At 41.6% G+C, this 27,813-nt stretch overlaps 1 protein-coding gene across 21 annotated transcripts in view; it reads right to left on the reverse strand.

Annotated features, from left to right (window-relative positions):
• The window catches only part of LOC106577623 (receptor-type tyrosine-protein phosphatase delta), a 645,609-nt gene that overhangs the window by 19,428 nt on the left and 598,368 nt on the right, over positions 1 to 27,813 (reverse strand). For all 21 annotated transcript variants that reach the window (XM_014155859.3, XM_045701363.2, XM_014155852.3 and 18 more), the window contains 4 exons: positions 10,223 to 10,346; positions 7,222 to 7,397; positions 1,348 to 1,467; positions 926 to 1,080 (listed from right to left, as the gene is read on the reverse strand). In XM_014155859.3, coding sequence (XP_014011334.1) covers positions 926 to 1,080; positions 1,348 to 1,467; positions 7,222 to 7,397; positions 10,223 to 10,346 — 575 coding nt within the window. The remainder of the gene's footprint in view (positions 1 to 925; positions 1,081 to 1,347; positions 1,468 to 7,221; positions 7,398 to 10,222; positions 10,347 to 27,813) is intronic.

Raw genomic sequence — 27,813 nt, forward strand, 5'->3', positions numbered from 1 at the left:
TTTTCTGTCCCCCTCTCTCTCCCTTTAGCTATCTCTCTCTCTCTCACGACACACAGTCACACACACAGTCTCACACACACACACACACACACACACACACACACACACACACACACACACACACACACACACACACACACACACACACACACACACACACACACACACACACACACACACACACACACACACACACACACACACACACACACACCAGAGCCTCCTATAACTCCCCAGTCTGAAGAGAGGCAGACGGCTACATTCTTCTTTTGCCTCTGTCTGGAGTTTATTCCTTCTTGTCATTGGAAGTGAGAAGTAAGTGCTTTATTTTGTATTTTATTTTGTAATAACCCTGGGGATAAGCTGGATACTCATGGAGCGCTGATGCGTGGATGTTAGTGTGGGGAGGACAGGTGTTTGGGTGTGTGTCTGTGTGTGTGTGTGTGTGTGTGTGTGTGTGTGTGTGTGTGTGTGTGTGTGTGTGTGTGTGTGTGTGTGTGTGTGTGTGTGTGTGTGTGTGTGTGTGTGTGTGTGTGTGTGTGTGTGTGTGTGTGTGTGTGTGTGTGTGTGAGGAAGGGATTTACGTTTCGCCAAGGGCACTGACACCGGTAATCCTTACTCTGTTGTAGTAAATACTTTCAGATTGAGAAGAAAAAAACATCCAACAAAGCTAGTAGGACAACTCCCTCTGGCTCTCAGTCGGTGATATGCAGCTCATGTCATCTACTCTCGCCCATCCTCCTACCCTCCACCTCTTTCTTCCCTCTTTCTTCGCTCTCTCTTCCTTGTCGCATTCTCTTTCCCTCTGTGTTTTTATATATATCTGTGACAACGCTTGAATGATGAGTAACAAGAAGACCTTAGCTCGGCAGGATAACATAGTCTATGATAGTGAAATCATGATATCATGGGGGGCCTTGCTTACCTGCAGTGTACCACCATGGGCCCTGCATCTGGGGGGTTACAGGCTTTGACCCGTCTGAGGAAGGCCAAGAACGGAGTGGGGTGCTCGGGTACCCCGTGGTCCGGCCAGGCCGTGAACTGGAACTGCCTCACCTCTCTCTTCTCACTGGAACCATTCTGATAGACAGAGGGGAAGTAGGCTATATACATGTATAGAACACACATTGGGAAACATTTTAAACAGCAGCGATAATACTTCAATACCTTGAGGAGGCGTGGTCCCTCATCTCAACCACACTGCACCAATGATGTCAGGGGATTAGAGTAAAGCTACTGCCCATGGCTAGGGTTATCCATTTAATTCAGTTCAACTAAAACCCAAATTGGGTGTCTGACTTCCATGTGAAATAAAGGTTAAATTAGTTATGAAGAAATCAAACGTACTTTATAAAGTGCAAATGTCCTGACACAGTATGTGGCCAGCTCAACCGTGTCCAACAGCGTCACCTGGATGAGGCCGTAGGTCTCCGTCCCTCTAGTGGGCCAGTACTGGTCACATTTCACCTGAGATTGATAGAAAACGTCACATTAGACAACCGGTTTGGTCACACCTTCTAACAACTCTGTCTCTAACCAGTTTCTAATATACATAGGCATCATTGCACCTATTATTGTTGAGAAGGAACTAATTACCAACTTTGCTTTGTTTGAATAATGAGTCAAATAACCAATATCTGCTATATTTTCAGTGTACAAATAATTCATCTGAGAGGGTCTGCGCCCCCCTTAGTTTCAATGGGCAGGACTCCCCTGCTACACATCCCCAACAATTGTTGAATCACAATAAAGTCCATATCCGATCTGATCCTCAATGCTCCATTTCTTCCCTCTAACTCTCTGAATCACTGTCTGAGATAGAATAGACCCTAATAGACATAACTGGCAAATACTCATCCAGCTTCATAAAGGAAAGTCAATACAAGGCAAACAGGAAAGCGAGGCTGCCAAGTCTTTCCTACGCTGCTGTGCTGACTTGTGTGATTTCACAATGGAGGAAACAGGCCCAGCTAAGACGTTCCACTGAAGCCCGACAGTGCTATTTGTTAGCCGACAGGCTCTATAATTACAATCTTAACCACAGTTTTCCAATCACATTACAGGCACAGGTTTATTATGATTATAGCGTTTTTGTTGCCCAGCGAACAGCCAATAAAACACTACTTCCATTACAGTATTGTAATTTCGCTGCCAGAGGAAAGCACAGTGAACTCGAAGAGTCCTTATGCAGATGCCTTACGTCATACACTGTACTACCCTCATCTTACATACAATGGAAGCTAATATATTGCTGATGAAACTCAATCGAGACAAATCAAATTTGTCACATGCGCCGAATACAACCGTGAAATTCTTACTTAAAAGCCCTTAACCAACAATGCAGTTCAAGAAATAGAGTTAAGAAAATATTTACTAAATGAACTAAAGCAATAAGAAAAGTAACACAAGAAAATTACATAACAATAACAAGGCTATATACAGGGGGTACCGGTGCCAAGTCAATGTGTGGGGGTACAGGTTAGTCGAGGTAATTTGTAAAATGACTATGCATAGATAATAAACAGTGAGTAGCAGCAGTGTAAAAACAAAGGGGGGGGAGGGTCAATGTAAATAGTCCAGGTGGCCATTTGATTAATTGTTCAGCAGTCTTATGGCTTGGGGTAGAAGCTGTTAAGGAGCCTTTTGGTCCTAGACTTGGCGCTCTGGTACCGCTTGCCGTGCGGTAGCAGAGAGAACAGTCTATGACTTGGGTGACTGGAGACTTTGACCATGTTTTAAGCGTACATCTGACACCACCTTGTATTTACATTGACCCCCACCCAATTGGATTGGGTCTTGGGTTTCTGGCATGAAGCTGTTGATGTGAGTCAGGACCAGCCTTTCAAAGCACTTCATGGCAACCGACACGAGTGCTACGGGGAAGTAATAATTTAGGCAGGTAGCCTTCGCTGTCTTGGGCACAGGGACTATGGTGGTCTGTTTGAAACATGTAGGTATTACAGACTCGGTTAGGGAGAGGTTGAAAATGTCAGTGAAGACACTTGCCAGTTGGTCCGTGCATGCTTTAAGTACACATCCTGTTAATTCGTCTGGCCCTGCGGCTTTGTGAATGTTGACCTGTTTAAAGGTCTTGCTCACATCGGCTATGGAGAGCGTGATCCGGAACAGCTGGTGCTCTCATGCATGCTTCAATGTTGCTTGCCTCGAAGCGAGCATAAAAGGCATTTAGCCCGTCTGGTAGGCTCGCGTCACGGGGCAGCTAGCAGCTGTGTTTCCCTTTGTAGTCCGTAATTACTTTTCAAGCACTGCCACATCCGACAAGCATCAGAGCCGGTATAGTAGGATTCAATCTTAGTCCTGTATTGACGTTTTGTTTGTTTGATGGTTCATCTGAGGGCATAGCGGAATTCCTTATAAGCGTCCGGATTAGTGTCCCGCTCCTTGACAGCGGCAGCTCTAGCCTTTAGCTATGGCTTCTGGTTGGGATATGTACGTAAGGTCACTTTTGGGATGACGTCGTCGATGAAGCCGGTGACTGAGGGGGTATACTCCTCAATGCCATTTGATGAATCCCGGAACATATTCCAGTCTCCGCTAGCAAAACAGTCCTATAGCGTAGCATCCGCGTCATCTGACCACTTACGTATTGAGCGAGTCACTGTTACTTCCTGCTTTAGTTTTTGCTTGTAAGCAGGAATCAGGAGGATAGAATTATGGTCAGATTTGCCAAATGGAGGTCGAGGGAGAACTTTGTATGCGTCTCTGTGTGTGGAATAAAGGTTGTCTAGAGTTTTCTTTCCTCTTGTTGCATATGTGACATGCTGGTAGAAATTAGGTAAAACGGATTTAAGTTTGCCTGCATTAAAGTCTCCGGCCACTAGGAGCGTTTTCTTGTTTGAGCATTTTCTTGTTTGCTTATGGACTTATACAGCTCGTTGAGTAGATACTGTGGTCTACAGCTTATCATGAGGTATTCTACCTCAGACGAGTAATACTGCAAGACTTCTTTGATATTAGACATAGCGCACCAGCAGTTATTAACAAATAGACACACACCCCCACCCCTCGTCTTACAAGACTTAGCTGCACTGTCCTGCCAATGCACAGAGAAGCCAGCAAGCTCTATATTATCTGTGTCATCGTTTAGCCATGTCTCAGTGAATTATAAGATATTACAGTTCTTAATGTCCCGTTGGTAGAATAGTCTTAATCGTAAATTGTCTAGTTTGTTTTCCAATGATTGCACATTGGCCAATAATATGTAGGGTAGTGGGGGTTTACCTACTCGTTGGCGATTCTTACAAGGCACCCCGCCCTCCTCCCCTTTTTCTACGTTTTTTCTTCACGATTTGGACCTAGTCTCGACAAAGCAGTATATCGTTAGCGCCGGACTCAATAAAGAAAAAAACTTTGTCCAGTCCGAGGTGAATAGTTGCTGTTCTGATGTTCAGAAGCTATTTTCGGTCATAAGAGATGGTATCAGCAACATTATGTACAAAATGAGTTACACACAATGCAAAAAAAACGAACAAAATAGAACAGTTGGTTTGGAGCCCGTAAAACGGCAGCCAATCCCTCCGGCACCATTATCTAAAAGATCGATACAGAAGATGGGGGCATTAGTTAGCAGCAAAATGAAGCATATTTCATCATCAAATGTTGTCAAACAATGCGCTAAAGCTTGACAAAGGTCTATGAGGCAGCTTTTGTATATATTCACAAAACTATGAGTCATTCTTATGTGATACTTCATTATCTAAAGCAACTAACAACTAGAACCAGACAATGGTCAAAACATGCACTTGGGTCTACAATATTCAGTGCCTTCAGAAAGTATCCTTACCCCTTGATTTATTCCATATTTTGTTTTGCTACAGCATGAATTCAAAATGAATTACATACATTTTTATAATGACAAAGTGTAAAGTTTTTTTGCAAATGAATTGCAAATTAAATACAGAAATATCTAATTTACATAAGTATTCACACCCCTGAGTCAATACTTTGTAGAATAACCTTTGGCAATGATTACCCTTTGAGTCTTTCTGGGTAGGTCTCTAAAAGCTTTCCACACCTGGATTGTGCAACATTTGCCAATTATTATTTTCATAATTCTTCAAGCTCTGTCAAATTGGTCGTTGATCATTGCTAGAACACCATTTTCAGGTCTTGTCATAGATTTTCAAGAAGATAAGTCAAAACTGTAACTCGGGCCACTCAGGAACGAACATTCACTGTCAATGTCTGGTGAACCAGGTTTTCCTCTAGGATTTTGCCTGTGCTTAGCTCCATTCTGTTTTATCCTGAAAAACTCCCCAGTCCTTAACGATTACAAGCATACCCATAACATGATGCAGCCACCACTATGCTTGGAAATATGGAGAGTGGAACTCAGTAATGTGTTATAATGGATTTACCAATATTGCTTTGCCACATTGCTTTGCCACATTTTGTTACAGTATTACTTTTGCCACTTGTTGCAAACAGGATGCATGTTTTGGAATATTTTTATTCTGTAGATGCTTCCTTCTTTTCACTCTGTCATTTAGGTTACTATTTTGGAGTAACTACAATGTTGTTGATCAATCCTCAGTTTTCTCCTTTCACAGCCATTAAACTCTGTAACTGTTTTAAAGTCGGCCTCATGGTGAAATCCCTGAGTGGTTTCCTTTCTCTCCAGCAACTGAATTAGGAAGGATACCTGTATCTTTGTAGTGATTGGGTGTATTGATACACCATACAAAGTGTAATTAATAACTTCACCATGTTCAAAGGGATATTCAATGTCTGCTTTTTTTATCATCCAAAAGGTTCCCTTCTTTGTCGAGGCATTCAAGAACCTCCTCGGTCTTTGTGGTTGAATCTGTTCTTGAAATTCACTACACGACTGAGGGACTTTACAGATAATTGTATGTGTGGGGTACAGAGATGAGGTCATTCAAAAATCATGATAAACACTATTATTGCACACAAAGTGAGTCCATGCAACTTATTATGTGACTTGATAAGCACATTTTTACTCCTGAACTTGTTTAGACTTGCCATAATAAAGGGGTTCAGTTTAAAAAAAAAAAGTTAATAAAAAAATTGAAAAACATATTTTTACTTTGACATTATGGGGTTTTGTATGTAGGGCAGTGACAAAAATCCATCCATTTTAAATTCAGGCTGTAACACAACAAAATGTGTAAAACTTTCTGAAGGCACTGTAGGCTAGCGAAGAGTGAAAGCAATCCATTCACAACATCTGTTCAGACAGTTCTTCCAGGTAATACAGTAAAACCGTAAGGTAGAATACATGGAATTGTTCTCCTCTTGAGAGACAAGAAGCAAGTAAGAGAAACAAGTAATGAATGATCTTTAGAGGAGGAATTGTGTGAAAGTAGTGAACTTGCAACTTGTGGAGACCATGCAGTCTTTGTTTCTTTGTGATTTCAAACATACATAAGAGACCTTGCAGTGCCAGACACAAAGTGTTTGTCTTTTAAATTTGAAAAAAGTGAAAGGTGCTGTGTGCTTGGTTCTTGTACCGAATGACTGACATTTTACAATTAGCATTAACATTTTACCAGCTGCTGGCTAACCTAGTGACCATGCAACTAATTGCAATAATGGTATAGCAGCACTAATACTAAAAAGAAGAAAAGGGAAACTCATGTTGTGGCAAATAAGTGAGTGAGTGACATCCATTGGAAACAGAATGCAAGATGTCTTGCCTTAGAGAAGAAATATGAGGGCATCTGAAGGAACATGACAAAACACACATAGAAATATGAACACAGAATGAAAGGAGGAATGGGGAGTTCTAGGAAAATGTTAAATGTTGTATTTGCATCACAGAAGCAAATGGATAGCCATGATGAGTCATGGGTTAGGCTATGATGTTGCTGCTTCAATGAAGCTTGGAAGTAAACAATGGAAGATAGGTGAATTGAATTACACCTAATTTGGAATCTGAAATTATATTGCAGTATGTTTGCTTTACAGACCACATACACTCATATCAAAATGTGGACGACTGAGGTAGAATATATAATGAAGACATAATTACATTTAGACATTTTCTACTTTACAAATCCAATGATATGACACTTCTGCCATATATTTAAATGTACATTTGTAGAATTACTCCATTTTGTTTCGGCGACTATGGCTAATGTCAGGGTAGGATAAAATGGACCTGTGTAACAGACCTAGACCTGTGCATGACAATCAAATGAATAATGAATCCCATAGGGCTGATTCCAGATCTGTGCTTACCCTGGACCTCTCTTCCAGCTTGGTCATCATGACGATGTTGGCACTCCGCTGTTCCCAGATCATCCTCCAGAAGTCACCAAACGTCTCGGGCAGCGAGCCCTGCGTGGCGATGTATGCATTCTGCTTCCTATAGCCGTCGATATAGTTGGAATTGATGTAATCACTTCCAGGGATACCTAGGAAAGATGAGGGAAAGTGATTAGAAAGGATGGTGTCTGGTTGGGGGGGGTGGGGGAGTGGTGTGTGTGTGTGTGGGGAGTGATTAACTTTGGTTGTACGACAGACGGGGGAAAAACGATGAGCGACACAACAGTGGCTTTGGCTTTGATTGGGATCAATAGCGTTAGTCCATCCACTAGACTAGCAGGTACTGTGAAAAGAGAAGTCCCACTCTGCTAGTGCTTAGAGGTTCAGACCCCTGCTACTCAATACCTTGAGTTGTTTTGACATTGAACAACACTTAATCCTGACTGAGTTCTTTCTGACTAAAAGGGCACAAATCCAGAGTTAGTTTTCTCAGCCAGGAACTACCCAGGCATACAGTCTAAGTGTACTGTGTTTTTCATTTAGGCTTTGCCATTGTGTGCCTTTTGTGTCATCCATCCACACAAAATGGCTGCCAACTAGTTGAATCACTGTGTCAATTGTTATCATACTCTTGAATGTAACTTTGATGACTCCAAAAATAGCATTTCCACTATCTACAGTGAAACTTCAAGGTGGAGATAAAGTTTAGCTTTGAAAAAAAACCTCCGCCCCACCTCACCCCTCAACCTCACAGAGAAAAACAAACTACGAAACCAGGCAAAACGGTTTTTCTTCCACAACCTCCACCTACTCTCCTTTTCTCACCGGTTGCTAAATGAAAGCAGTTTTTTTTTTTTCCCAATCCGTGGAGAGGCGAAGACGGAGCTGACAGCTAGTCAATGCTTCAGGACTGGCAGTTGGGGGCCCAGCGCACACATGGTCTACCAAGATAAGTCTCATCTGCATGGATGCCACGTTTGCATAGCCAGCCGCCCGTGCTCCAACTCTCCCCCCTTTCATCCACCCCTCCCTTTTTCTCCCAGGTAACTTATTCAGTGCAAAAAAATAAAAAATAAAAAGACTAGAAAAGAAAATGTGAGCTCATTCAAAACCCGACATTTCTTACCCGTCTTTTTTCTCCCTCCCTTCCTTTTCCCTGCTAAACCTTTTCATGCAGCCGTTGCCTGGCTGTATATTTCCATAATGGACAAGGGATAAAGACAATTAAGCCCCCAGCTTTCAAAATGAAAGGGACGTGTAAGGAAAAAGACACATTATTATGGTTTAATGAAAACAAGACAGTGTCTGGAAGCATATTTGGTTTCTCTGCAGATGGCCGGAGTGTCACTCAGAATTTGTGCGAAACGCAGCCATCTGCTTGCAAAACTAATACCGTTATCAAAAAAGAAACACAACTAATAACAGGCAGATATCAAACTTACTGGCAAACAATCAAAGAATCACCTACATATTTGGCAATGTGTCCTAAAATAGGCTAAAAGTGGTGTGTGTGGTTGGAATTTGAATGGTTATCCATTTTACGAGGCATAATCCACACTGAAGTAACTTTTGGTAAAAGCCCTCTTTTAGAGTTCTATGCTGGCCTGTTCCCTCAGGAAAGAGGCCATGAGTCTGCTTCTCTCTGCTAATACATCATCGACCTGCTATCACAATTTATGACGGTATCATAATTTTCCAACAATTGGAGAATAACCAGTATACCTGGACATTAAAAGCTCCTCGATCAAGCACAGAAAACCGTAATTAGGTTATGTTGTGATTTCTCCATTTTAGCTGCACTGACCTTTTGAGAAACAGCTGGCCAGTGACTCAAGTTGGTCCACTTTGAACTGCGTCTCAAATGAGTTACAAATAAAGTCCAGGGACAGCTTTGGAGCAGAGCATAGTGGAAAACTGACTATACAGATGTTTGCTTACATAACGTGCATTCATCTGGTGAGGAATGTTACAATGAAAAGAGACAAATTTTGATGAATCGTTCGGAGTTCAAAGTGGGGAGGGAGGGGGGGGGACACGTCGGTTGACCAACTAAAGACCTGTGGCAGTGTAAAAAGGAATAAATCAAGTGGTATTCATGTCTGGCTTATGGAACACAACTATAACAACATGTTGTGGACACGATTAATGACTATGAGTCAATAGATGATGCTGAATGTGTTGTGTCAGTTACAATCATCTGACATGACTGTTTATGACATCTGTTATAACACTATCATGACTTTGTTATGTGGGCTTATAACAACAGAGGGTTCAAGTTAAGTATCACCCAATTCCCCTCTATACAGTCAATGCTAATAGCCTACCACACACTTCAGGGTATTCTAAAAGCACCCGAGGAAAACGTCCTCCATCCCAATCCTGACAGTCAGTCGCTAGGTTGGTGAGCAACTTATACAGACATGTCCCTTACGCCAAAATAACTTCATCTAAGAAGTCCTGGTTGCCAAAGTCTTTGTTTGGAGCTCCAGGGGGAAGTCCCACAAGCCTGTCTGGCAGAGTAGCGGTTTCCTCCCTCGCGAAGGCTTCGATGTTGCCGCACAGATGTGTGTTTATGGCTAGTTAATGGGGTCCATCAACACTCTCAGCTGCATGAGCTTTCTGGGAGACTGCAAAGGGACTCTGAACGTCTTTATTTATCAGTTTTCTTCCCATTAGCATCCATTTACTGGCCCGGAAGAGCCAGTTTGTTTATGTTCTTTTTTTAAAATGTTTTCTCTCTATGAGAAATATTCAATGGAATTGGTTAATTAGTATGTACTGTATGCATGTGTATGTGTATGTGTGTGTGTGTGTGCGTAACAAATAATTGTTACCCCAAATTCCATGACCGTCATAGCCCTAGATACCATAGCTCAGTGTATGCTAGTACTCCTAGGGCACAGAAGACACTGGTACTGTATAGAAGTAGACAGTCACACGACAGTCAATTCAAGGCAAGGGGAGAGCTGCTTACCGTCAATAGCCGATAGCAGGACTCTGGAGTGGTCATATGCTATCACGTTAGCATATCTGTTCTTTGGTTTGTTGACTTCCAGGTTGGAGTGTTCCCACGTGAACTGCTGCCCGGGATCGATGGACTGCAAGTAGAGAGAGATTATATTCATTACTTTCCTTCATCACTTACAGTAGTATATTTTGCTCAATACCACCATTTAGCTCCATTTCCCAGACAAGGACTATGGATTCAAACTTGGATCAATAATAGCAAAAAAGCTATTTTGAAGCACTGTGTAGATTCCTTTAGACACATTTAAAGGGATAGTTTACACAAATTACAAAAGTACATATCAGTTCAGATCCTCAAAAAGTTTGACAGCTGCACCATTGAGAGCATCTTAACTGGCTGCATCACCGCTTGATATGGCAACTGCTTGGCATCCGACCACAAGGCACTGAAGAGGGTTTACGTACGGCCCAGTACATCACTGGGAAAAAACTCCCTGACATCCGGGACCTCTATAAAGGAGGTGTCAGAGGAAGGCCCTAAAAGATGTCAAAGATTCAAGCCACCCAAGTCGTCATAGACTCTTCTCTCTGCTACCGCACAGCTACCGATGCACCAAGTCTGGAATCAACAGGACCCTGAACAGTTTCTACCCCCAAGCCATAAGACTGCTGAATAGTTCGTCCTGGTAGCTATAGGGAAACTATTTAACTAATAGCTACCCGGACTACCTACATTGACCCTTTTCACACTAAGTCTTTTGACTCATCACATATGCTGCTGTTACTGTTTATTATCTTTTATTTCACCTTTATTTAACTGGGAAAGTCAGTTAAGAACAAATTGTTATTTACAATGACAGCCTACCCCGGCAAAACCCAGATGACGCCGGGCCATTTGAGACGCCCTATGGGACTCCCAATCACGGCCAGATGTGATACAGCCTGGATTCGAACCAGGGACTGTAGTGACGCCTCTTGCACTGAGATTATATTTTCAAATCTACCTCAATTACCTCGTACCCCTGCACATTGACTCGGTACTGGTACACTGTGTATATAGCCAAGTTATCGTTACTCATTGTGAATTTATTCCTTGTGTTATTATTTTTATATTTTGTCTCTCTGCTTTGTTGGGAAGGGCCCGTAATGTCTGTCTACACCTGTTGTTTATGAAAGCATTTCACAAATACAATTTGATTTGATTTACTTGCCCTGTAAGCAGTCTATGGACAAGGTATGACAACAATCCATGCTTTGGTTTTGTTAACCTGGCCACTGTCTCCAAATTCGAATGTTTTAACATTTGTGGAACAAAGCCAATGCAAGTCAATATCCCCAATATATGTCATTTTGTAATTTGGGGGAACTATCCCTTTAAGCTTGACAGTATTTAAACTCTTTAGGAATCTCAGTTTGAAACTCTAGGTCTGCGTTCATCTGCCTTAACAACTATTTTCCAACTCATCCTGGGTTATTTTGACATGTCGCATTACAGACATTTTGTGTAAGTGACAAGCGCTGTTAAATTTAGCTGTACCAAGGCTGGTTGGCGCATTCTGTCGGCATCATTCCATCAGTTTCCAATAATATGCTCACATGCATGTACAGTACACTGGTCAGTCTGGTTATGAAATGGAGAAGAGGGACACGACCATTTGACACATCCATTTTCCGACCCATAAATATACTGTACATTTCTCTCAACCTCTAGCACCAGGGTCAGCGCACTTTCAAATGTTGTTTTTTTGCCATCATTGTAAGCCTGCCACACACACACTATACGATACATTTATTAAACATAAGAATGAGTGTGAGTTTTTGTCACAACCCGGCTCGTGGGAAGTGACAGAGCTCGTATAGGACCAGGGTACAAATAATAATATAATAATAATCAATAATTTTGCTCTTTATTTAGCCATCTTACATATAAAACCTTATTTGTTCATCAAAAAATTGTGAATAACTCACCACAGGTTAATGAGAAGGGTGTGCTTTAAAGGATGCACATAACATATGCAATGTTGGGTTGTATTGGAGAGAATCTCAGTCTTAAATAATTTTCCACACAGTCTGTGCCTGTATTTAGTTTTCATGCTAGTGAGGGCCGAGAATCCACTCTCACATAGGTACGTGGTTGCAAAGGGCATCGGTGTCTTAACAGCGCGATTTGCCAAGGCAGGATACTCTGAGCGCAGCCATATCCAGATATCTGGCAGTGGCTTCTGATTAAATTCAATTTCCACAGAATCGCTTGTTGAAATTTCGGTGAGGCTCTCTTGTTCAGATATCGATAAGTGGACTGGAGGCAGGGCATGAAAGGGATAACGAATTCAGTTGTTTGTGTTGTCCATTTTGGGAAAGTACCTGTGTAATTGCGCACCCAGCTCACTCAGGTGCTTCTCTATATCACATTTGACATTGTCCATAAGCTTGAGTTCATTTGCGCACAAAATAAATTATACAATGATGGAAAGACCTGTGTGTTGTCCTTGTTAATGAATACAGAAAAGAGCTCCAACTTCTTAATCATAGCCTCAATTTTGTCCCGCACATTGAATATAGTTGTGGAGAGTCCCTGTAATCCTAGATTCAGATCATTCAGGAGAGAAAAAACATCACCCAGACAGGCCAATCATGTGAGAAACTCGTCATCATGCAAGCGGTCAGACAAGGGAAAATTATGGTCAGTAAAGAAAACTTTAAGCTCGTCTCACAATTTAAAAAAACGTGTCAATACTTTGCCTCTTGATAACCAGTGCACTTCTGTATGTTGTAAAAGTGTTACATGGTCGCTGCCCATATCATTGCATAATGCAGAAAATACACAAGAGTTTATGGGTCTTAACCATTTAACCATCTTAACCAAGTTAACCATTTTCACTGTAGTGTCCAAAACGTCTTTAAAGCTGTCAGGCATTCCCTTGGCAGCAAGAGCCTCTCGGTGGATGCTGCAGTGTACCCAAGTAGTGTCAGGAGCAACTGCTTGCACGCGCATTACCACTCCACTATGTCTCCCTACATTGGCTTTTGCGCATCCAGATACCAACATATCTTGACCACCAAAATCCATGTGATGTCACAAAGCTGTCCAGTACTTTAAAAATATCCTCTCATGTTGTCCTGGTTTCCAGTGGTTTGCAGAAGAGGATGTCTTCCTTAATTGACCCCCATTAACGTAACGGACATATACCAGGAGCTGCGCCAGGCCCGCCACGTCTGTTGACTCATCCAGCTGTAAAGCATATAATTCACTGACTTGTATGCGAAGCAGTAATTGTTTCAAAACATCTCCTGCCATGTCACTGATGCAACGTGAAACAGTGTTGTTTGATGAACATATTGTCTGTATAGTTTTTTTGGCCTTTTCCCCCAGCATTGTCCCAGCCATATCCAAGCAGCAGGAAGTATTAAGTCCTCCACAATAGTATGGGGCTTGCCTGTCCTAGCCACTCGGTAGCTCACCATATAAGACACTTCTAGCCCCTTCTTATTAATGGTATCTGTTGCTTTTATACATGTCTTACCACTCGAAAGTCATCTTTATTCTCGCTCAAAAAACTCCTGTGGCTTATTTTTCTAATTGTCATGTTTCGTTTACAAATGTCAGTGCAAGAGTAAAGGTTTCCCGCGAGAAAGTAACGGTTAATGTAATTGGATGTTAATTATTTGACTAGGCTACCTGTATTTGACATTGTGTTGTTATTTCGCTGAACACTAGATGGTTTAATTTTGGAAGTGAAACGAGGCTACTCAGGCGAGAAAAAAAACGCACCCAAATATATAGCCCTGTTGGAAAATATAAATGTAATGTTTGAAAATGTGAAGAAATGTAAAAATATATATATACTACTGTTCAAAAGTTTGGGGTCACTTAGAAACGTCCTTGTTTTTGAAAGAAAAGCTAATTTATTGTCCATTAAAATAATATAAAATTGATCAGAAATACAGTGTAGACATTGTTAATGTTGTAAATTACTATTGTAGCTGTAAACGACAGATTTTTAATGGAATATCCAAATAGGCGTACAGAGGCTCATTATTCTCAACCATCACTCCTGTGTTCCAATGGCACATTGTGTTAGCTTCCCCCAGCATTGAAGAAACAGACGCCTCACAAGTCCTCAACTGGTAGCTTCATTAAATAGTACACGGAAAACACCAGTCTCAACGTCATCAGTGAAGAGGTGACTCCGGGATGCTGGCCTTCTAGGAGGAGTTGCAAAGAAAAAGCCAAATCTCAGACTGGTCAATAAAAATAAAAGATTAAGATGGGCAAAAGAACACAGACACTGGACAGAGGAACTCTACCTAGAAGGCCAGCATCGCGGCATCCCTAGAAGGCCAGCCTCTTCACTGCTGACGTTGAGACTGGTGTTTTGCTATTTAATGAAGCTCCCAGTTAATGCTACTATTTAATGAAGCTCCCAGTTGAGGACTTGTGAGGCCGTCTGTTTCTCAAACTAGACACTCTAATGTACTTGTCCTCTTGCTCAGTTGTGCACCGGGGCCTCCCATTCCTCTTTCTATTATGGTTAGAGCCAGTTTGCGCTGTTCTGTGAAGGGAGTAGTACACAGTGTTCTACGAGATCTTCAGTTTCTTGGCAGTTTCTCGCATGGAATAGCCTTCATTTCTCTGAACAAGAATAGACTGACAAGTTTCAGAAGAAAGTTATTTGTTTCTGGCCATTTTGAGCCTGTAATCAAACCCACAAATGCTGATGCTCCAGATACTCAACTAGTCTAAAGAAGGCCAGTTGTATTGCTTCTTTAATCAGCCCAACAGTTTTCAGCTGTGGGATTAGCAAACACAACGTGCCATTGGAACACAGGAGTGATGGTTGCTGACAATGGGCCTCTGTACACATATGTAGATATTCCATAAGAAATCAGCCGTTTCCAGCTACAATAGTCATTTACAACATTAACAATGTCTACACTGTATTTCTGATCAATTTGATGTTATTGTCAAAAAGTTATTTTTTTTTTTTCAAAAACAAGGACATTTCTAAGTGACTGCATTCTTTTGAACGGTAGTGTGTAAACAGTTGAAGTCGGAAGTTTACATACACCTTAGCCAAATACATTTAAACTCAGTTTTTCACAATTCCTGATATTTAATCCTAGTAAAAATTGCCTGTTTTACGTCAGTTAGACTTTATTTTAAGAATGTGAAATGTCTGAATAATAGTAGAGAGAATTATTTATTTCAGCTATTATTTCTTTCATCACATTCCCAGTGGGTCAGAAGTTTACATACACTCCATTAGTATTTGGTCGCATTGCCTTTAAATTGTTTAACTTGGGTCAAACCTTTCGAGTAGCCTTCCACAAGCTTCCCACAATAAGTTGGGGGAATTTTGGCCCATTCCTCCTGGCAGAGCTGGTGTAACTGAGTCAGGTTTGTAGGCCTCCTTGCTCGCACACGCTTTTTCAGTTCTGCCTATACATTTTCTATGGGATTGAGGTCAGGGCTTTGTGATGGCCACTCCAATACCTTGACTTTACTGTCCTTAAGCCATTTTGCCACAACTTTGGAAGTATGCTTGGGGTCATTGTCCATTTGGAAGACCCATTTGCGACCAAGCTTTAACTTTCTGACTGATGTCTTGAGATGTTGCTTCAATATATCCACATCATTTTCCATCCTGATGATACCATCTATTTTGTGAGGTGCACCAGTCCCTCCTGCAGCAAAGCACCCCACAACATGATGCTCCCACCCCCGTACTTCACAGCTGGGATGGTGTTCCTCGGCTTGCAAGCATCCCCCTTTTTCCTCCAAACATTATGGCCAAACAGCTCTATTTCTGTTTCATCAGACCACACATTTCTCCAAAAAGTATGATCTTTCTCCCCATGTGCCGTTGCAAACCGTAGTCTGGCATTTTTATGGCGATTTTGGAACAGTGGCTTCTTCCTTGCTGAGCGGCATTTCAGGTTATGTCGATATAGGACTCGTTTTACTGTGGATATAAATACTTTTGTACCGGTTTCCTCCCGCATCTTCACAAGGTCCTTTGCTGTTGTTCTGGGATTGCTTTGCACTTTTCGCACCAAAGAACGTTCATCTCTTGGAGACAGAACACGTCTCCTTCCTGAGCATTATGACGTCTGCGTGGTCCCATGGTGTTTATACTTGCGTACTATTGTTTGTACAGATGAACGTGGTACCTTCAGGCGTTTGGAAATTGCTCCCAAGGATGAACCAGACTTGTAGAGGTCTACAATTTTTTTCTGAGGTCTTGGCTGATTTCTTTTGATTTTCTCATGATGTCAAGCAAAGAGGCACTGAGTTTGAAGGTAAGCCTTGAAATACATCCACAGGTACACCTCCAATTGACTCAAATGATGACAATTAGCCTATCAGAAGCTTATAAAGCCATGACATCATTTTCTGGAATTTTCCAAGCTGTTTAAAGACACATACATGCATGCATGCATACATACATACACACACACACATATATACACACACATATATATACACACATACATATACACACATACATATACACATATATATGTATATATATGTATATGTGTGTATGTATATGTGTGTGTGTGTATATATATATATATATATATATATCACACACACACACACACACACACACATATATATATATATATATATACACATATATACACATACATATGTATATTTACGTATATGCATATATATATACACACATATATATATACACATATATGTGTGTATATGTATACATATATACATACACACATATACATACACATATACATACACATATATATACACATATATATATACACACACACACACACACACACACACACACACACACACACACACACACACACACACACACACACACACACACACAGTATATATATAAAAATGATTTTTTTAAATGTGAATCACATTTTTATTTGGTGTATCCCAGACGGCATTGCGCCTTCCCTGTGGAGGCAAAAAAAAATTGCAACTGTAACTTTCTCACTCATCATTATTTGCGATTCATTCAGGACTATCCATAATCATGGTAACATCCACACTAATGTAGAAGTGTTTAGAAACATATTCTTATTTAAATAAAAAATTATCTGAAACACAATCTAAACAAACAACAAACATATCCAACAACCTTGTAGAGTAATTGCGTGCTTGGAATTTTGGACCAAATGCTAAACTTTTGACTACTTTTATACATATATACTGCTCAAAAAAATAAAGGGAACACTTGAACAACACAATGTAACTCCAAGTCAATCACACTTCTGTGAAATCAAACTGTCCACTTAGGAAGCAACACTGATTGACAATACATTTCACATGCTGTTGTGCAAATGGAATAGACAACAGGTGGAAATTATAGGCAATAAGCAAGACACCCCCAATAAAGGAGTGGTTGTGCAGGTGGAGAACACAGACCACTTCTCAGTTCCTATGCTTCCTGGCTGATGTTTTGGTCACTTTTGAATGCTGGCGGTGCTTTCACTCTAGTGGTAGCATGAGACGGAGTCTACAACCCACACAAGTGGCTCAGGTAGTGCAGCTCATCCAGTATGGCACATCAATGCGAGCTGTGGCAAGAAGGTTTGCTGTGTCTGTCAGCGTAGTGTCCAGAGCATGGAGGCGCTACCAGGAGACAGGCCAGTACATCAGGAGACATGGAGGAGGCCGTAGGAGGGCAACAACCCAGCAGCAGGACCGCTACCTCCGCCTTTGTGCAAGGAGGAGCAGGAGGAGCACTGCCAGAGCCCTGCAAAATGACCTCCAGCAGGCCACAAATGTGCATGTGTCTGCTCAAACGGTCAGAAACAGACTCCATGAGGGTGGTATGAGGGCCCGACGTCCACAGGTGGGGGTTGTGCTTACAACCCAACACCGTGCAGGACGTTTGGCATTTGCCATATAACACCAAGATTGGCAAATTCGCCACTGGCGCCCTGTGCTCTTCACAGATGAAAGCAGGTTCACACTGAGCACGTGACAGACGTGACAGAGTCTGGAGACGCCGTGGAGAATGTTCTGCTGCCTGCAACATCCTCCAGCATGACCGGTTTGGCGGTGGGTCAGTCAAGGTGTGGGGTGGCATTTCTTTGGGGGGCCGCACAGCCCTCCATGTGCTCGCCAGAGGTAGCCTGACTGCCATTAGGTACTGAGATGAGATCCTCAGACCCCTTGTGAGACCATATGCTGGTGCGGTTGGCCCTGGGTTCCTCCTAATGCAAGACAATGCTAGACCTCATGTGGCTGGAGTGTGTCAGCAGTTCCTGCAAGAGGAAGGCATTGATGCTATGGACTGGCCCGCCCGTTCCCCAGACCTGAATCCAATTGAGCACATCTGGGACATCATGTCTCGCTCCATCCACCAACGCCACGTTGCACCACAGACTGTCCAGGAGTTGGCGGATGCTTTAGTCCAGGTCTGGAAGGAGATCCCTCAGGAGACCATCCGCCACCTCATCAGGAGCATGCCCAGGCGTTGTAGGGAGGCCATACAGGCACGTGGAGGCCACACACACTACTGAGCCTCATTTTGACTTGTTTTAAGGACATTACATCAAAGTTGGATCAGCCTGTAGTGTGGTTTTCCACTTTAATTTTGAGTGTGACTCCAAATCCAGACTCCATGGGTTGATAAATTGGATTTCCATTGATTATTTTTGTGTGATTTTGTTGTCAGCACATTCAACTATGTAAAGAAAAAAGTATTTAATAAGATTATTTCTTTCATTCAGATCTAGGATGTGTTGTTTAAGTGTTCCCTTTATTTTTTTGAGCAGTGTATAAGCGAATTTGTCCCAACAGTTTTAGTCCCCTGAAATGGGGAGACTATGTACACAATAGCTGTAATTTCTTAACGGTTCACCTGATATGGATGAAAATATCCTAAAATTAAAGTTCACAGTCTGCACTTTAACCTCATAGACATTGTATCATTTCAAATCCAAAGTGCTGGAGTACAGAGCCAAAACAACAAAACATTTGTTACTGTCTGAATACTTTTGGAGCTCACTGTAGATAAAATCGTACCTAAGCTCAGCATGTGTGACCACAATGAAGTTGAGTTCGATCGCAAAGCCTTGCGATCTGGAGAGCGGCCTTTTGCATCCCCCCAAAGGTCCAAATGTGGAAACTGTACCCTTACCAATATCATGGACAGTAATGGTTTGGGAACATTCCAAGATTTGAACGACACATTACATTAACAGACAACTTCCTTTTTCTTTTTTTTCTATATTTACAACTTAGGTCAGCTATGCTGGCCTGCGGAGTCCCTTGGGTAACCCAACTACCGAACTATCCAAAGATAGAATTTCTAAATAAATTATCTGGGCCCCAGATAGACTGATTCTCTATAATATATATTAAAAAATGTGAAAACTCATATTCTGAGCTAGCCATTAAAAAAGTATTGTCCACAGATCTAACTGAATCTGAACAAACCTTTAATTGGAATAGAATATGGAATAATATGACTTTGGCGTCCCGTAATACAAACCATCAACTTATACATTTTAAGTTTGTTCACTGACTGTAACATCAAGATAATGTTCACGATCAAATTGACCCCAACTCCCAACTGCTCACTGTGTTCCCTACAATATTAGTCCTAGTCAATAGAGATAATTTCCTTTGACTTAAAAGCCTATTTTCAAAGTCAACACATTCCGCCATGTTTTCATTTATTTTATTTATGCCGTAAAGACATTACTCTCTCTGCGACTTAAGAGACCAATGTTCAGCCATTGTGTGCTTCTCTGACAACTGTTATATGAAATTTGTCAACCCAAAAACTTGCTTGCAGGCTGATGCCTATCAACATTCTATTTTTTAAAGACAGTAAAGAGTAAAACAAATTGCTACAAAAGTAAATTACTTGAGGTTGGTCAATGCACTATACAAAAGCAGTTTCAGACACAGACGAATCGTTTCATTTGAATTGTGTACTTATTAAGGTTGTTATGATGTGCACTTTTCCCTCGCCATACTTCAAGTTATATTAACATTTAACAGTTTCTGAAAAAGCATGCAAAAACATTTTTGTGAATAACTTTAAACTCTCAATTCATATTTCTTTGACAGGTACCCAAATGATTACTGCAAGCCAGTATAGAAGCCCAGACATTCCTAACTTCATGATATCAGCTATTGTTTGCTCTTGTAAAGCTTAAGCACTTCCAAATTATTCATGCAAACCATTTGCTCCTAACAATGATCCCTTGAGAGCCACTTCACATTCCTTCATATGGTGTGGGAGTGGCCTGCAGTTAAATGCTTCTGGAGCAAAATTCCTTTCGAAGGCCATGCATTTAAATATTCAATGCTTTCATCTATTACGTTACTTAATGATGATAGCCTCTTGAATCTCTCAATCAATAACACAAGATTACTGCTGGCAGGCAGCACTGCTGCGATAATTTTTTGGGGTTCTAAGACCTCACTCTCTGCAATTTAACCAGTGGATACATTTACTGTTAGAAGTTATAACATTAGAATTATTGACAGCGAGAATGAATGGTGCACGTCAAGGAACAACTGTGGCCTGGACAAATATACTTCTCTATAAAGAACAATCTCAGCTAAAGCCTAACACAATTACTGTGCCTTCAGGAAGTATTTATACCCCTTGACTTACAGTATTGCACATTTTGTTGTGTTACAGCCTGAATTCAAAATGGATTAAATAAATAAAACATTCTCACCCATCTACACACACAATACCCCATGACAAAGTGAAAACATGTTTTTAGACATTTTAGCAAATTTTATGAAAATGAAATACAGAGACATTTACATAAGCATTCACACCCCTGAGTTAGAATCACCTTTGGCAGTGATTACAGCTGTGAGTCTTTCTGATAAATCTCTATGAGCTTTGCACACCTGGATTGTACAATACTTGCAAATTAATATTTTTTAATTCTTCAACCTCTGGTTGGTTGTTGATCATTGCTAGACAGCCATTTTTAAGTTTTGACATAGCTTTTCAAGCGGATTTAAGTGAAAACTGTAACTAGGCAACTCAGGAACATCCAATGGCATCTTGGTAAGCAACTTCAGTGTATATTTGGCCTTGTGTTTTAGGTTACCAGGTTTTCCTCTAGGATTTTGCCTGTGCTTACCTAAACTCAGCAAAAAAAAGAAACATCCTCTCACTGTCAACTGCGTTTATTTTCAGCAAACTGAACATGTGTAAATATTTGTATGAACATAACAAGATTCAACAACTGAGACATAAACTGAACAAGTTCCACAGACGTGACTAACAGAAATAGAATAATGTGTCCCTGAACAAAGGGGGGGGGGGGGGGGGGGGGGGGGTAACAGTCAGTATCTGGTGTGGCCACCAGCTGCATTAAGTACTGCAGTGCATCTCCTCCTCATGGACTGCACCGGATTTGCCAGTTCTTGCTGTGAGATGTTATCCCACTCTTCCACCAAGGCACCTGCAAGTTCCCGGACATTTCTGGGGGGAATGGCCCAAGCCCTCCGATCCAACAGGTCCCAGATGTGCTCAATGGAATTGAGATCCGGGCTCTTTGATGGCCATGGCAGAACACTGACATTCCTGTCTTGCATGAAATCACACACAGAATGAGCAGTATGGCTGGTGGATTTGTCATGCTGGAGGGTCATGTCAGGGTGAGCCTGCATGAAGGGTACCACATGAGGGAGGAGGATGTCTTCCCGGTAACGCACAGCGTTGAGATTGCCTGCAATGACAACAAGCTCAGTCCAATGATGCTGTGACCATGACGGACCCTCCACCTCCAAATCTATCCCGCTCCAGAGTACAGGCCTCAGTGTAACGCTCATTCCATCGACGATAAACGTGAATCCGACCATCACCCCTGGTGATACAAAACCACGACATCAGAGAAGACCACTTTTTGCCAGTCCTGTCTCGTCCAGCGACGGTGGGTTTGTGCCAATAGGCGACATTATTGCCGGTGATGTCTGGTGAGGACCTGCCTTACAACAGGCCTACAAGCCCTCAGTCCAGCCTCTCTCAGCCTATTGCGGACGGTCTGAACACTGATGGAGGGACTGTGCGTTCCTGGTGTAACTCGGGCAGTTGTTGTTGGCATCCTGTACCTGTCCTGCAGGTGTGATGTTCAGATGTACCGATTCTGTGCAGGTGTTGTTACTCGTGGTCTGCCACTGCGAGGACGATCAGCTGTCCATCCTGTCTCCCTGTAGCGCTGTCTTAGGCGTCTCACAGTACGGACAATGCAATTTATTGCCCTGACCATATCTGCAGTCCTCATGCCTCCTTGCAGCATGCCTAAGGCATGTTCACGCAGATGGGTAGGGACCCTGGGCATCTTTGTTTTGGTGTTTTTCAGAGTCAGTAGAAAGGCCTCTTTAGTGTTCTAAGTTTTCATAACTGTGACCTTAATTGCCTACCGTCTGTAAGCTGTTAGTGTCTTAAGGACCGTTCCCACAGGTGCATGTTCATTAATTGTTTATGGTTCATTGAACAAGCATGGGAAACAGTGTTTAAACCCTTTACAATGAAGATCTGTGAAGTTACTTGGATTTTTACAAATAATCTTTGAAAGACAGGGTCCTGAAAAAGAGACGTTTCTTTTTTGCTGAGTTTATATTATGTTTGTTTTTATACTTAACACTCCCTAGTCCTTGCCGATGACAAGCATACCATAACATGATGCAGCCACCACCATGCTTGAAAATATGAAGAGTGGTACTCAGTGATGTGTTGTGTAGGATTTGCCCCAAACATAACGCTTTGTATTCAGGACATAAAGTTAATTTATTTGATATTTTTTTGCAGTTCTCCAGTGCCTTATTGCAAACAGGATGAATGTTTTGGAATTTTTGTATTCTGTACAGGCTTCCATCTTTTCACTTTGTCATTTAGGTTAGTATTGTGGAGTAACTACAATGTCATTGATCCATCCTCAGTTGTTTTCTCCTATCACATTGGTTGAATTGGTTGAATCTGTGTTTGAAATTCACTGCTTGACTGAGGGACCTTACAGATAATTGTATGTGTGGGGTACAGAGATGAAGTAGTCATTAAAAAATCATATTAAACACATTTCTTGCAGAGTGAGTCCATGCAACTTATTATGTGATTTGTTAATCACATTTTTACTCATTCACTTATTTTGGCTTGCCATAACAAAGGGGTTGAATACTTATTGACTCATGACATTTCAGCTTTTCATTTTGTATTAATTTGTAAAATTTTCAAGAAAAATAATTCCAGTTTGACATTATGGGTTATTGAGTGTAGGCCAGTGGCACAAAAGAGACTCAGGGGATAGATGGTAGGAAGGGTACTGATGGGCAACCTCGGTTGCTGGGTGGTATGGCAAGGGGTAGGAGGCATGCATTCTTTGGATAGAGTAGGTGGGGCCGAGGGGGGCTAGGTGAGTTGGGCGGCATTGTTTCCGGGTGGGGAGGGAGGATGCGGGCAGGTGGATGGAGACTGAGGGGGGCAATAGGTTGGGGTTATTTTTGTATGCATTTCTAAGATTTTTTTTGTACCTGTAAACCCCCCCCCCCCCTGAAATCATGAAGACAAATCGAAATAAAAAGTTGGTCACAAATTTATTTTTAATAAATAAAGAATGCTTTCACTTGCTAAAGTGAATAGGAAAATTACTACATACTACATTCATAATGGCTTACAGCTATTTAATGTGGAATCAGATGAAGGGAATGGTTTTAACAACAGTGTCCATTTTTGTCAGTCTAAACTGTAGGATGGTTGGCAGTGTATTGGGCTTAAGCACTTCACATTCCAAGCCTTCATCTCAAATGGCACCCTATTGCTTATATAGCGCACTACTTCCTATGGGAAAAGGGTGACATGTGAGACGTAGCCTTGGAATGTTAAGTGGCTCTCGAGGGATCCTTGTTAAGAGCAAATGGTGTACATGAATAAATCGGAAGTGCTTAAGCTTTACAAGAGAAAACAATAGCTGATATAATAAGAAGTTAGGAGTTAGGAATGTGTTAGGAATGTCTGGGCTTCTATACTGACATGCAGTAATCATAAATTATTTGGGTACAACAATACATGTTAAAGAAAGATGAAATGTATTCCGGCTCTTTACTGTCTTTTGAAAATGTAACGCTTATAGGCATCAGCAGGGCTAAACAAAGTCTTTGGGTTGCCAAATGTCTAATTATAGTTGGTAGAGAAGCATACAATGGCTTAACATTGGTCTCATAAATGAAAAAAAATTAAAACATGGCGGAATCACCAGTCAAAAGTTTGGACACACCTACTCATTCAAGGGTTTTTCTTTATTTTTACTATTTTCTACATTGTAGAATAATAGTGAAGACATCAAAACTATGAAATAACATATGGAATCATGTAGGAACCAAAAGAGTGTTAAACAAATAAAAATATAAAAGTATAAAAATACCCTTTGCCTTTAAGACAGCTTTGAACACTCTTGGAATTCTCTCAACCAGCTTCATGAGGTATTCACCCGGAATGCATTTCAATAAACAGGAGTGCCTTGTTAAAAGTTAATTTGTGGAATTTCTTTCCTTCTTAATGCATTTGAGCCAATCTGTTGTGTTGTAACAAGGTAATGGTGGTATACAGAAGATTGCCCTATTTGGTAAAAGACTAAGTCCATATTAGCCAAGAACAGCTTAAATAAGCAAAGAGAAACGACAGTCCATCATTACTTTAAGACATGAAAGTCAGTCAAACGGAAAATTTAAAGAACTTTGAAAGTTCCTTCGCCCTCCTTTCGGCAAATCTGACCACGACTCCATTTTGCTCCTCCCTTCCTATAAGCAGAAACTCAAACAGGAAGTACCCGTGCTAAGGACTATTCAACGCTGGTCTGACCAATCGGAATCCACGCTTCAAGATTGTTTTGATCACGCGGACTGGGATATGTTCCGTGTAGCTTCCAAGAATAATATTGACGAATACACTGAGACGGAGACTGAGTTTATCAGGAAGTGTACAGGAGATGTTGTACCCACTGTGACTGTTAAAACATACCAAGGCAAAGTGTGGCTACTTTGATGAATCTCAAATTATTCCATATGTGTTATTTCATAGTTTTAATGTGTTCACTATTATTCCACAATGTAGAAAATAGTCAAAATAAAGAAAAACCCTTGAATGAGTAGGTGTGTCCAAACTGTTGACCGGCACTGTACTTTTTAGTCAAAGTAAATTCTCTCTCTATTGCCTTTGACTATTGTTGTATACAATGAATGCCAACCTTAGTAAGCAGAAAAAGAACACAACAATAGTCTACTATAATAACTACAATGATAAGAGACCACTATTTTAGCCATTGTAGATTAGGTTTTCCTCAAAGGCCAAGTTTGCTCTCCACCATCCTTGGTCCTTCTATCGGGTTAGGGTTTACGGCACACAGAAGAGCTGTACAATTGAGTACAACCAACAGAATCAGCAATCTCTGTAAAGCCTGGATGGTCCCTCACCGTAAATAAACTGGCTATTAAATGTAATACCACTTGTTGTGTAAGAGAAAACACCACGTTGTTAAACATAGTGTTCAATTTCACATGTCAGAGGAAATATTGGGCTGTGTTCTTTAATGAGTCTCTAACTTTTTATATTTCCAATAAGGGAGTTATGAGCTCGATTATACTCACTATTGGAAATGAAGGTACCTGACGCCAAAGGGCAGGAAGCACAGAGAGGTAAACGTGTTAAAATATTATTTAAATGCATAATTCCTTCCTCCTTTCTGATAGTGACATCACATAATTGGTGAAAGCAAGCTAGTGGAAAGGTTTATGACACCAATCCAGTAAATTCAGGCTACTAAGATGGCGCTGGAGAGAATAGCAGCCGTTTTACAGGCTACTGACCAATTGTGCTATTTTGTGTGTTTTTTTGAGCTGATCTTAATTTGTTTTGTACGTGTTTCCGGCATCATTTTCTATGACCGAAAAGAGTTTCTGGCCATCAGAACAGCGATCACTAACCTCGATTTAGACGAGGGTTTTTGCTTCAATGAGTCGGGGATGACATACTGCTCATCCCAGACCAGGTCCAAATCCCTGACACTCGAAGAAGGAAAAAGCGGCGTTATAGAGGCCGGCGTGTGGGATACCTGACGAGACTACGTCAGCGAGTGGATAAACCACCTCTACCGTCCGTTATATTGGCGAACGTGCAATCACTGGAAAATAAACTGGATGAGCTCTGTTAGAGACTATCCTATCAACGTGATCTGAATAACTGTAATATCCGTTGTTTCTCCAAGTTGTGGCTGAACAAGGACATGGAAAATATAAATCTAGCAGTTTTTTTCTATACATTGGCAAGACAGAACGGCAGCGTTGGGCAAACTCGGGGGTGGTGTGTGTCTCTTTGTTTTCAACAGCTGGTGCGCTGTAAGGAAGTCTCGAGGTTCTGCCTGAGTTAGAATACCTCATGATAAGCTGTAGCCCACAATATTTACCAAGAGAGTTTTCATCTATATTATTTGTAGCTGTCTACTTACCACAACAAACCAATGCTGGCACTAAGACCACACTCAACGAGCTGTATAGGGCCATAAGCAAACAAGAAAATGCTCACCCAGAGGTGGCGCTCCTAGTGGCCGGTGATTTTACTGCAGGAAAACTGAAATCTTTATTACTTAATTTCTACCAGCATGTCACCTGATGCTAAGCTACAGGACTGTTTCGCTAGCACAGACTGGAATATCCACAGAAGATGCAATCTCTATTGCATTCCACACTGCCCTTTCCCATCTGGACAAAAGGAACACTTACATGAGAACGCTGTTAATTGACTACAGCTCAGCATTCAACACAGTAGTGCCCTCCAAGCTCATCACTAAGCTAAGGACCCTGGGACTGAACACCAACCTCCGCAACTGGATCCTGGACTTCCTGACGGGCTGCCCCCAGGTGGTGAGGGTAGGCAACAACGCATCTGTCATGCTGACCGTCGACACCTCAGGGGTGCGTGCTTAGTCCCCTCCTGTACTCCCTGTTCACCCATGACTGAGTAGCTGTGCACGACTTGACTAGCTGCATCATCGCTTGGTATGGTTGCTTGGCATCCGACCATAAGGCGCTACAGAGGGTAGTGCAGATGGTCCAGGACATCACTGGGGCCGATCTCCCCGTCATACATGTTCTCTATACCAGGCGGTGTCAGAGGAAAGCCCTAAAGGTTGTCAAATACTCCAGCTACCCAAGCAGTAATAGAGTGCCAAGTCTGGGACCAAAAGGCTCCTGAACAGTTTCTACCCCCAAGCCATAAGACTGCTGAACAGTTATTCAAATGGCTACCCTGACTTGCACAGGCTCTATGCACACTCACCGGACTCTACCCACACACACACACACACGCTCACACAAACACAAAACACACACACATGCATATTGATGCCACACACACACACTCACACATGGACACACTTTCACACATGCGCTGCTGCTACTCTGTTGATTATCTATCCTGATTGCCTAGTCACTTTTACCCATACCTACATGTCCACATTACCTCAATTACCTCAACTACCTCGTACCCCTGCACATTAACTCGGTATTAATCTTCCTATATTGTTTATTTATTTATTGTGCTACTATTTTCGTTGATCTTTTTAGCGAATTTT

Source organism: Salmo salar, chromosome 18 (assembly GCF_965601325.2).
Source record: "Salmo salar chromosome 18, fSalSal1, whole genome shotgun sequence".
Taxonomy (NCBI): Eukaryota; Metazoa; Chordata; class Actinopteri; order Salmoniformes; family Salmonidae; genus Salmo; species Salmo salar.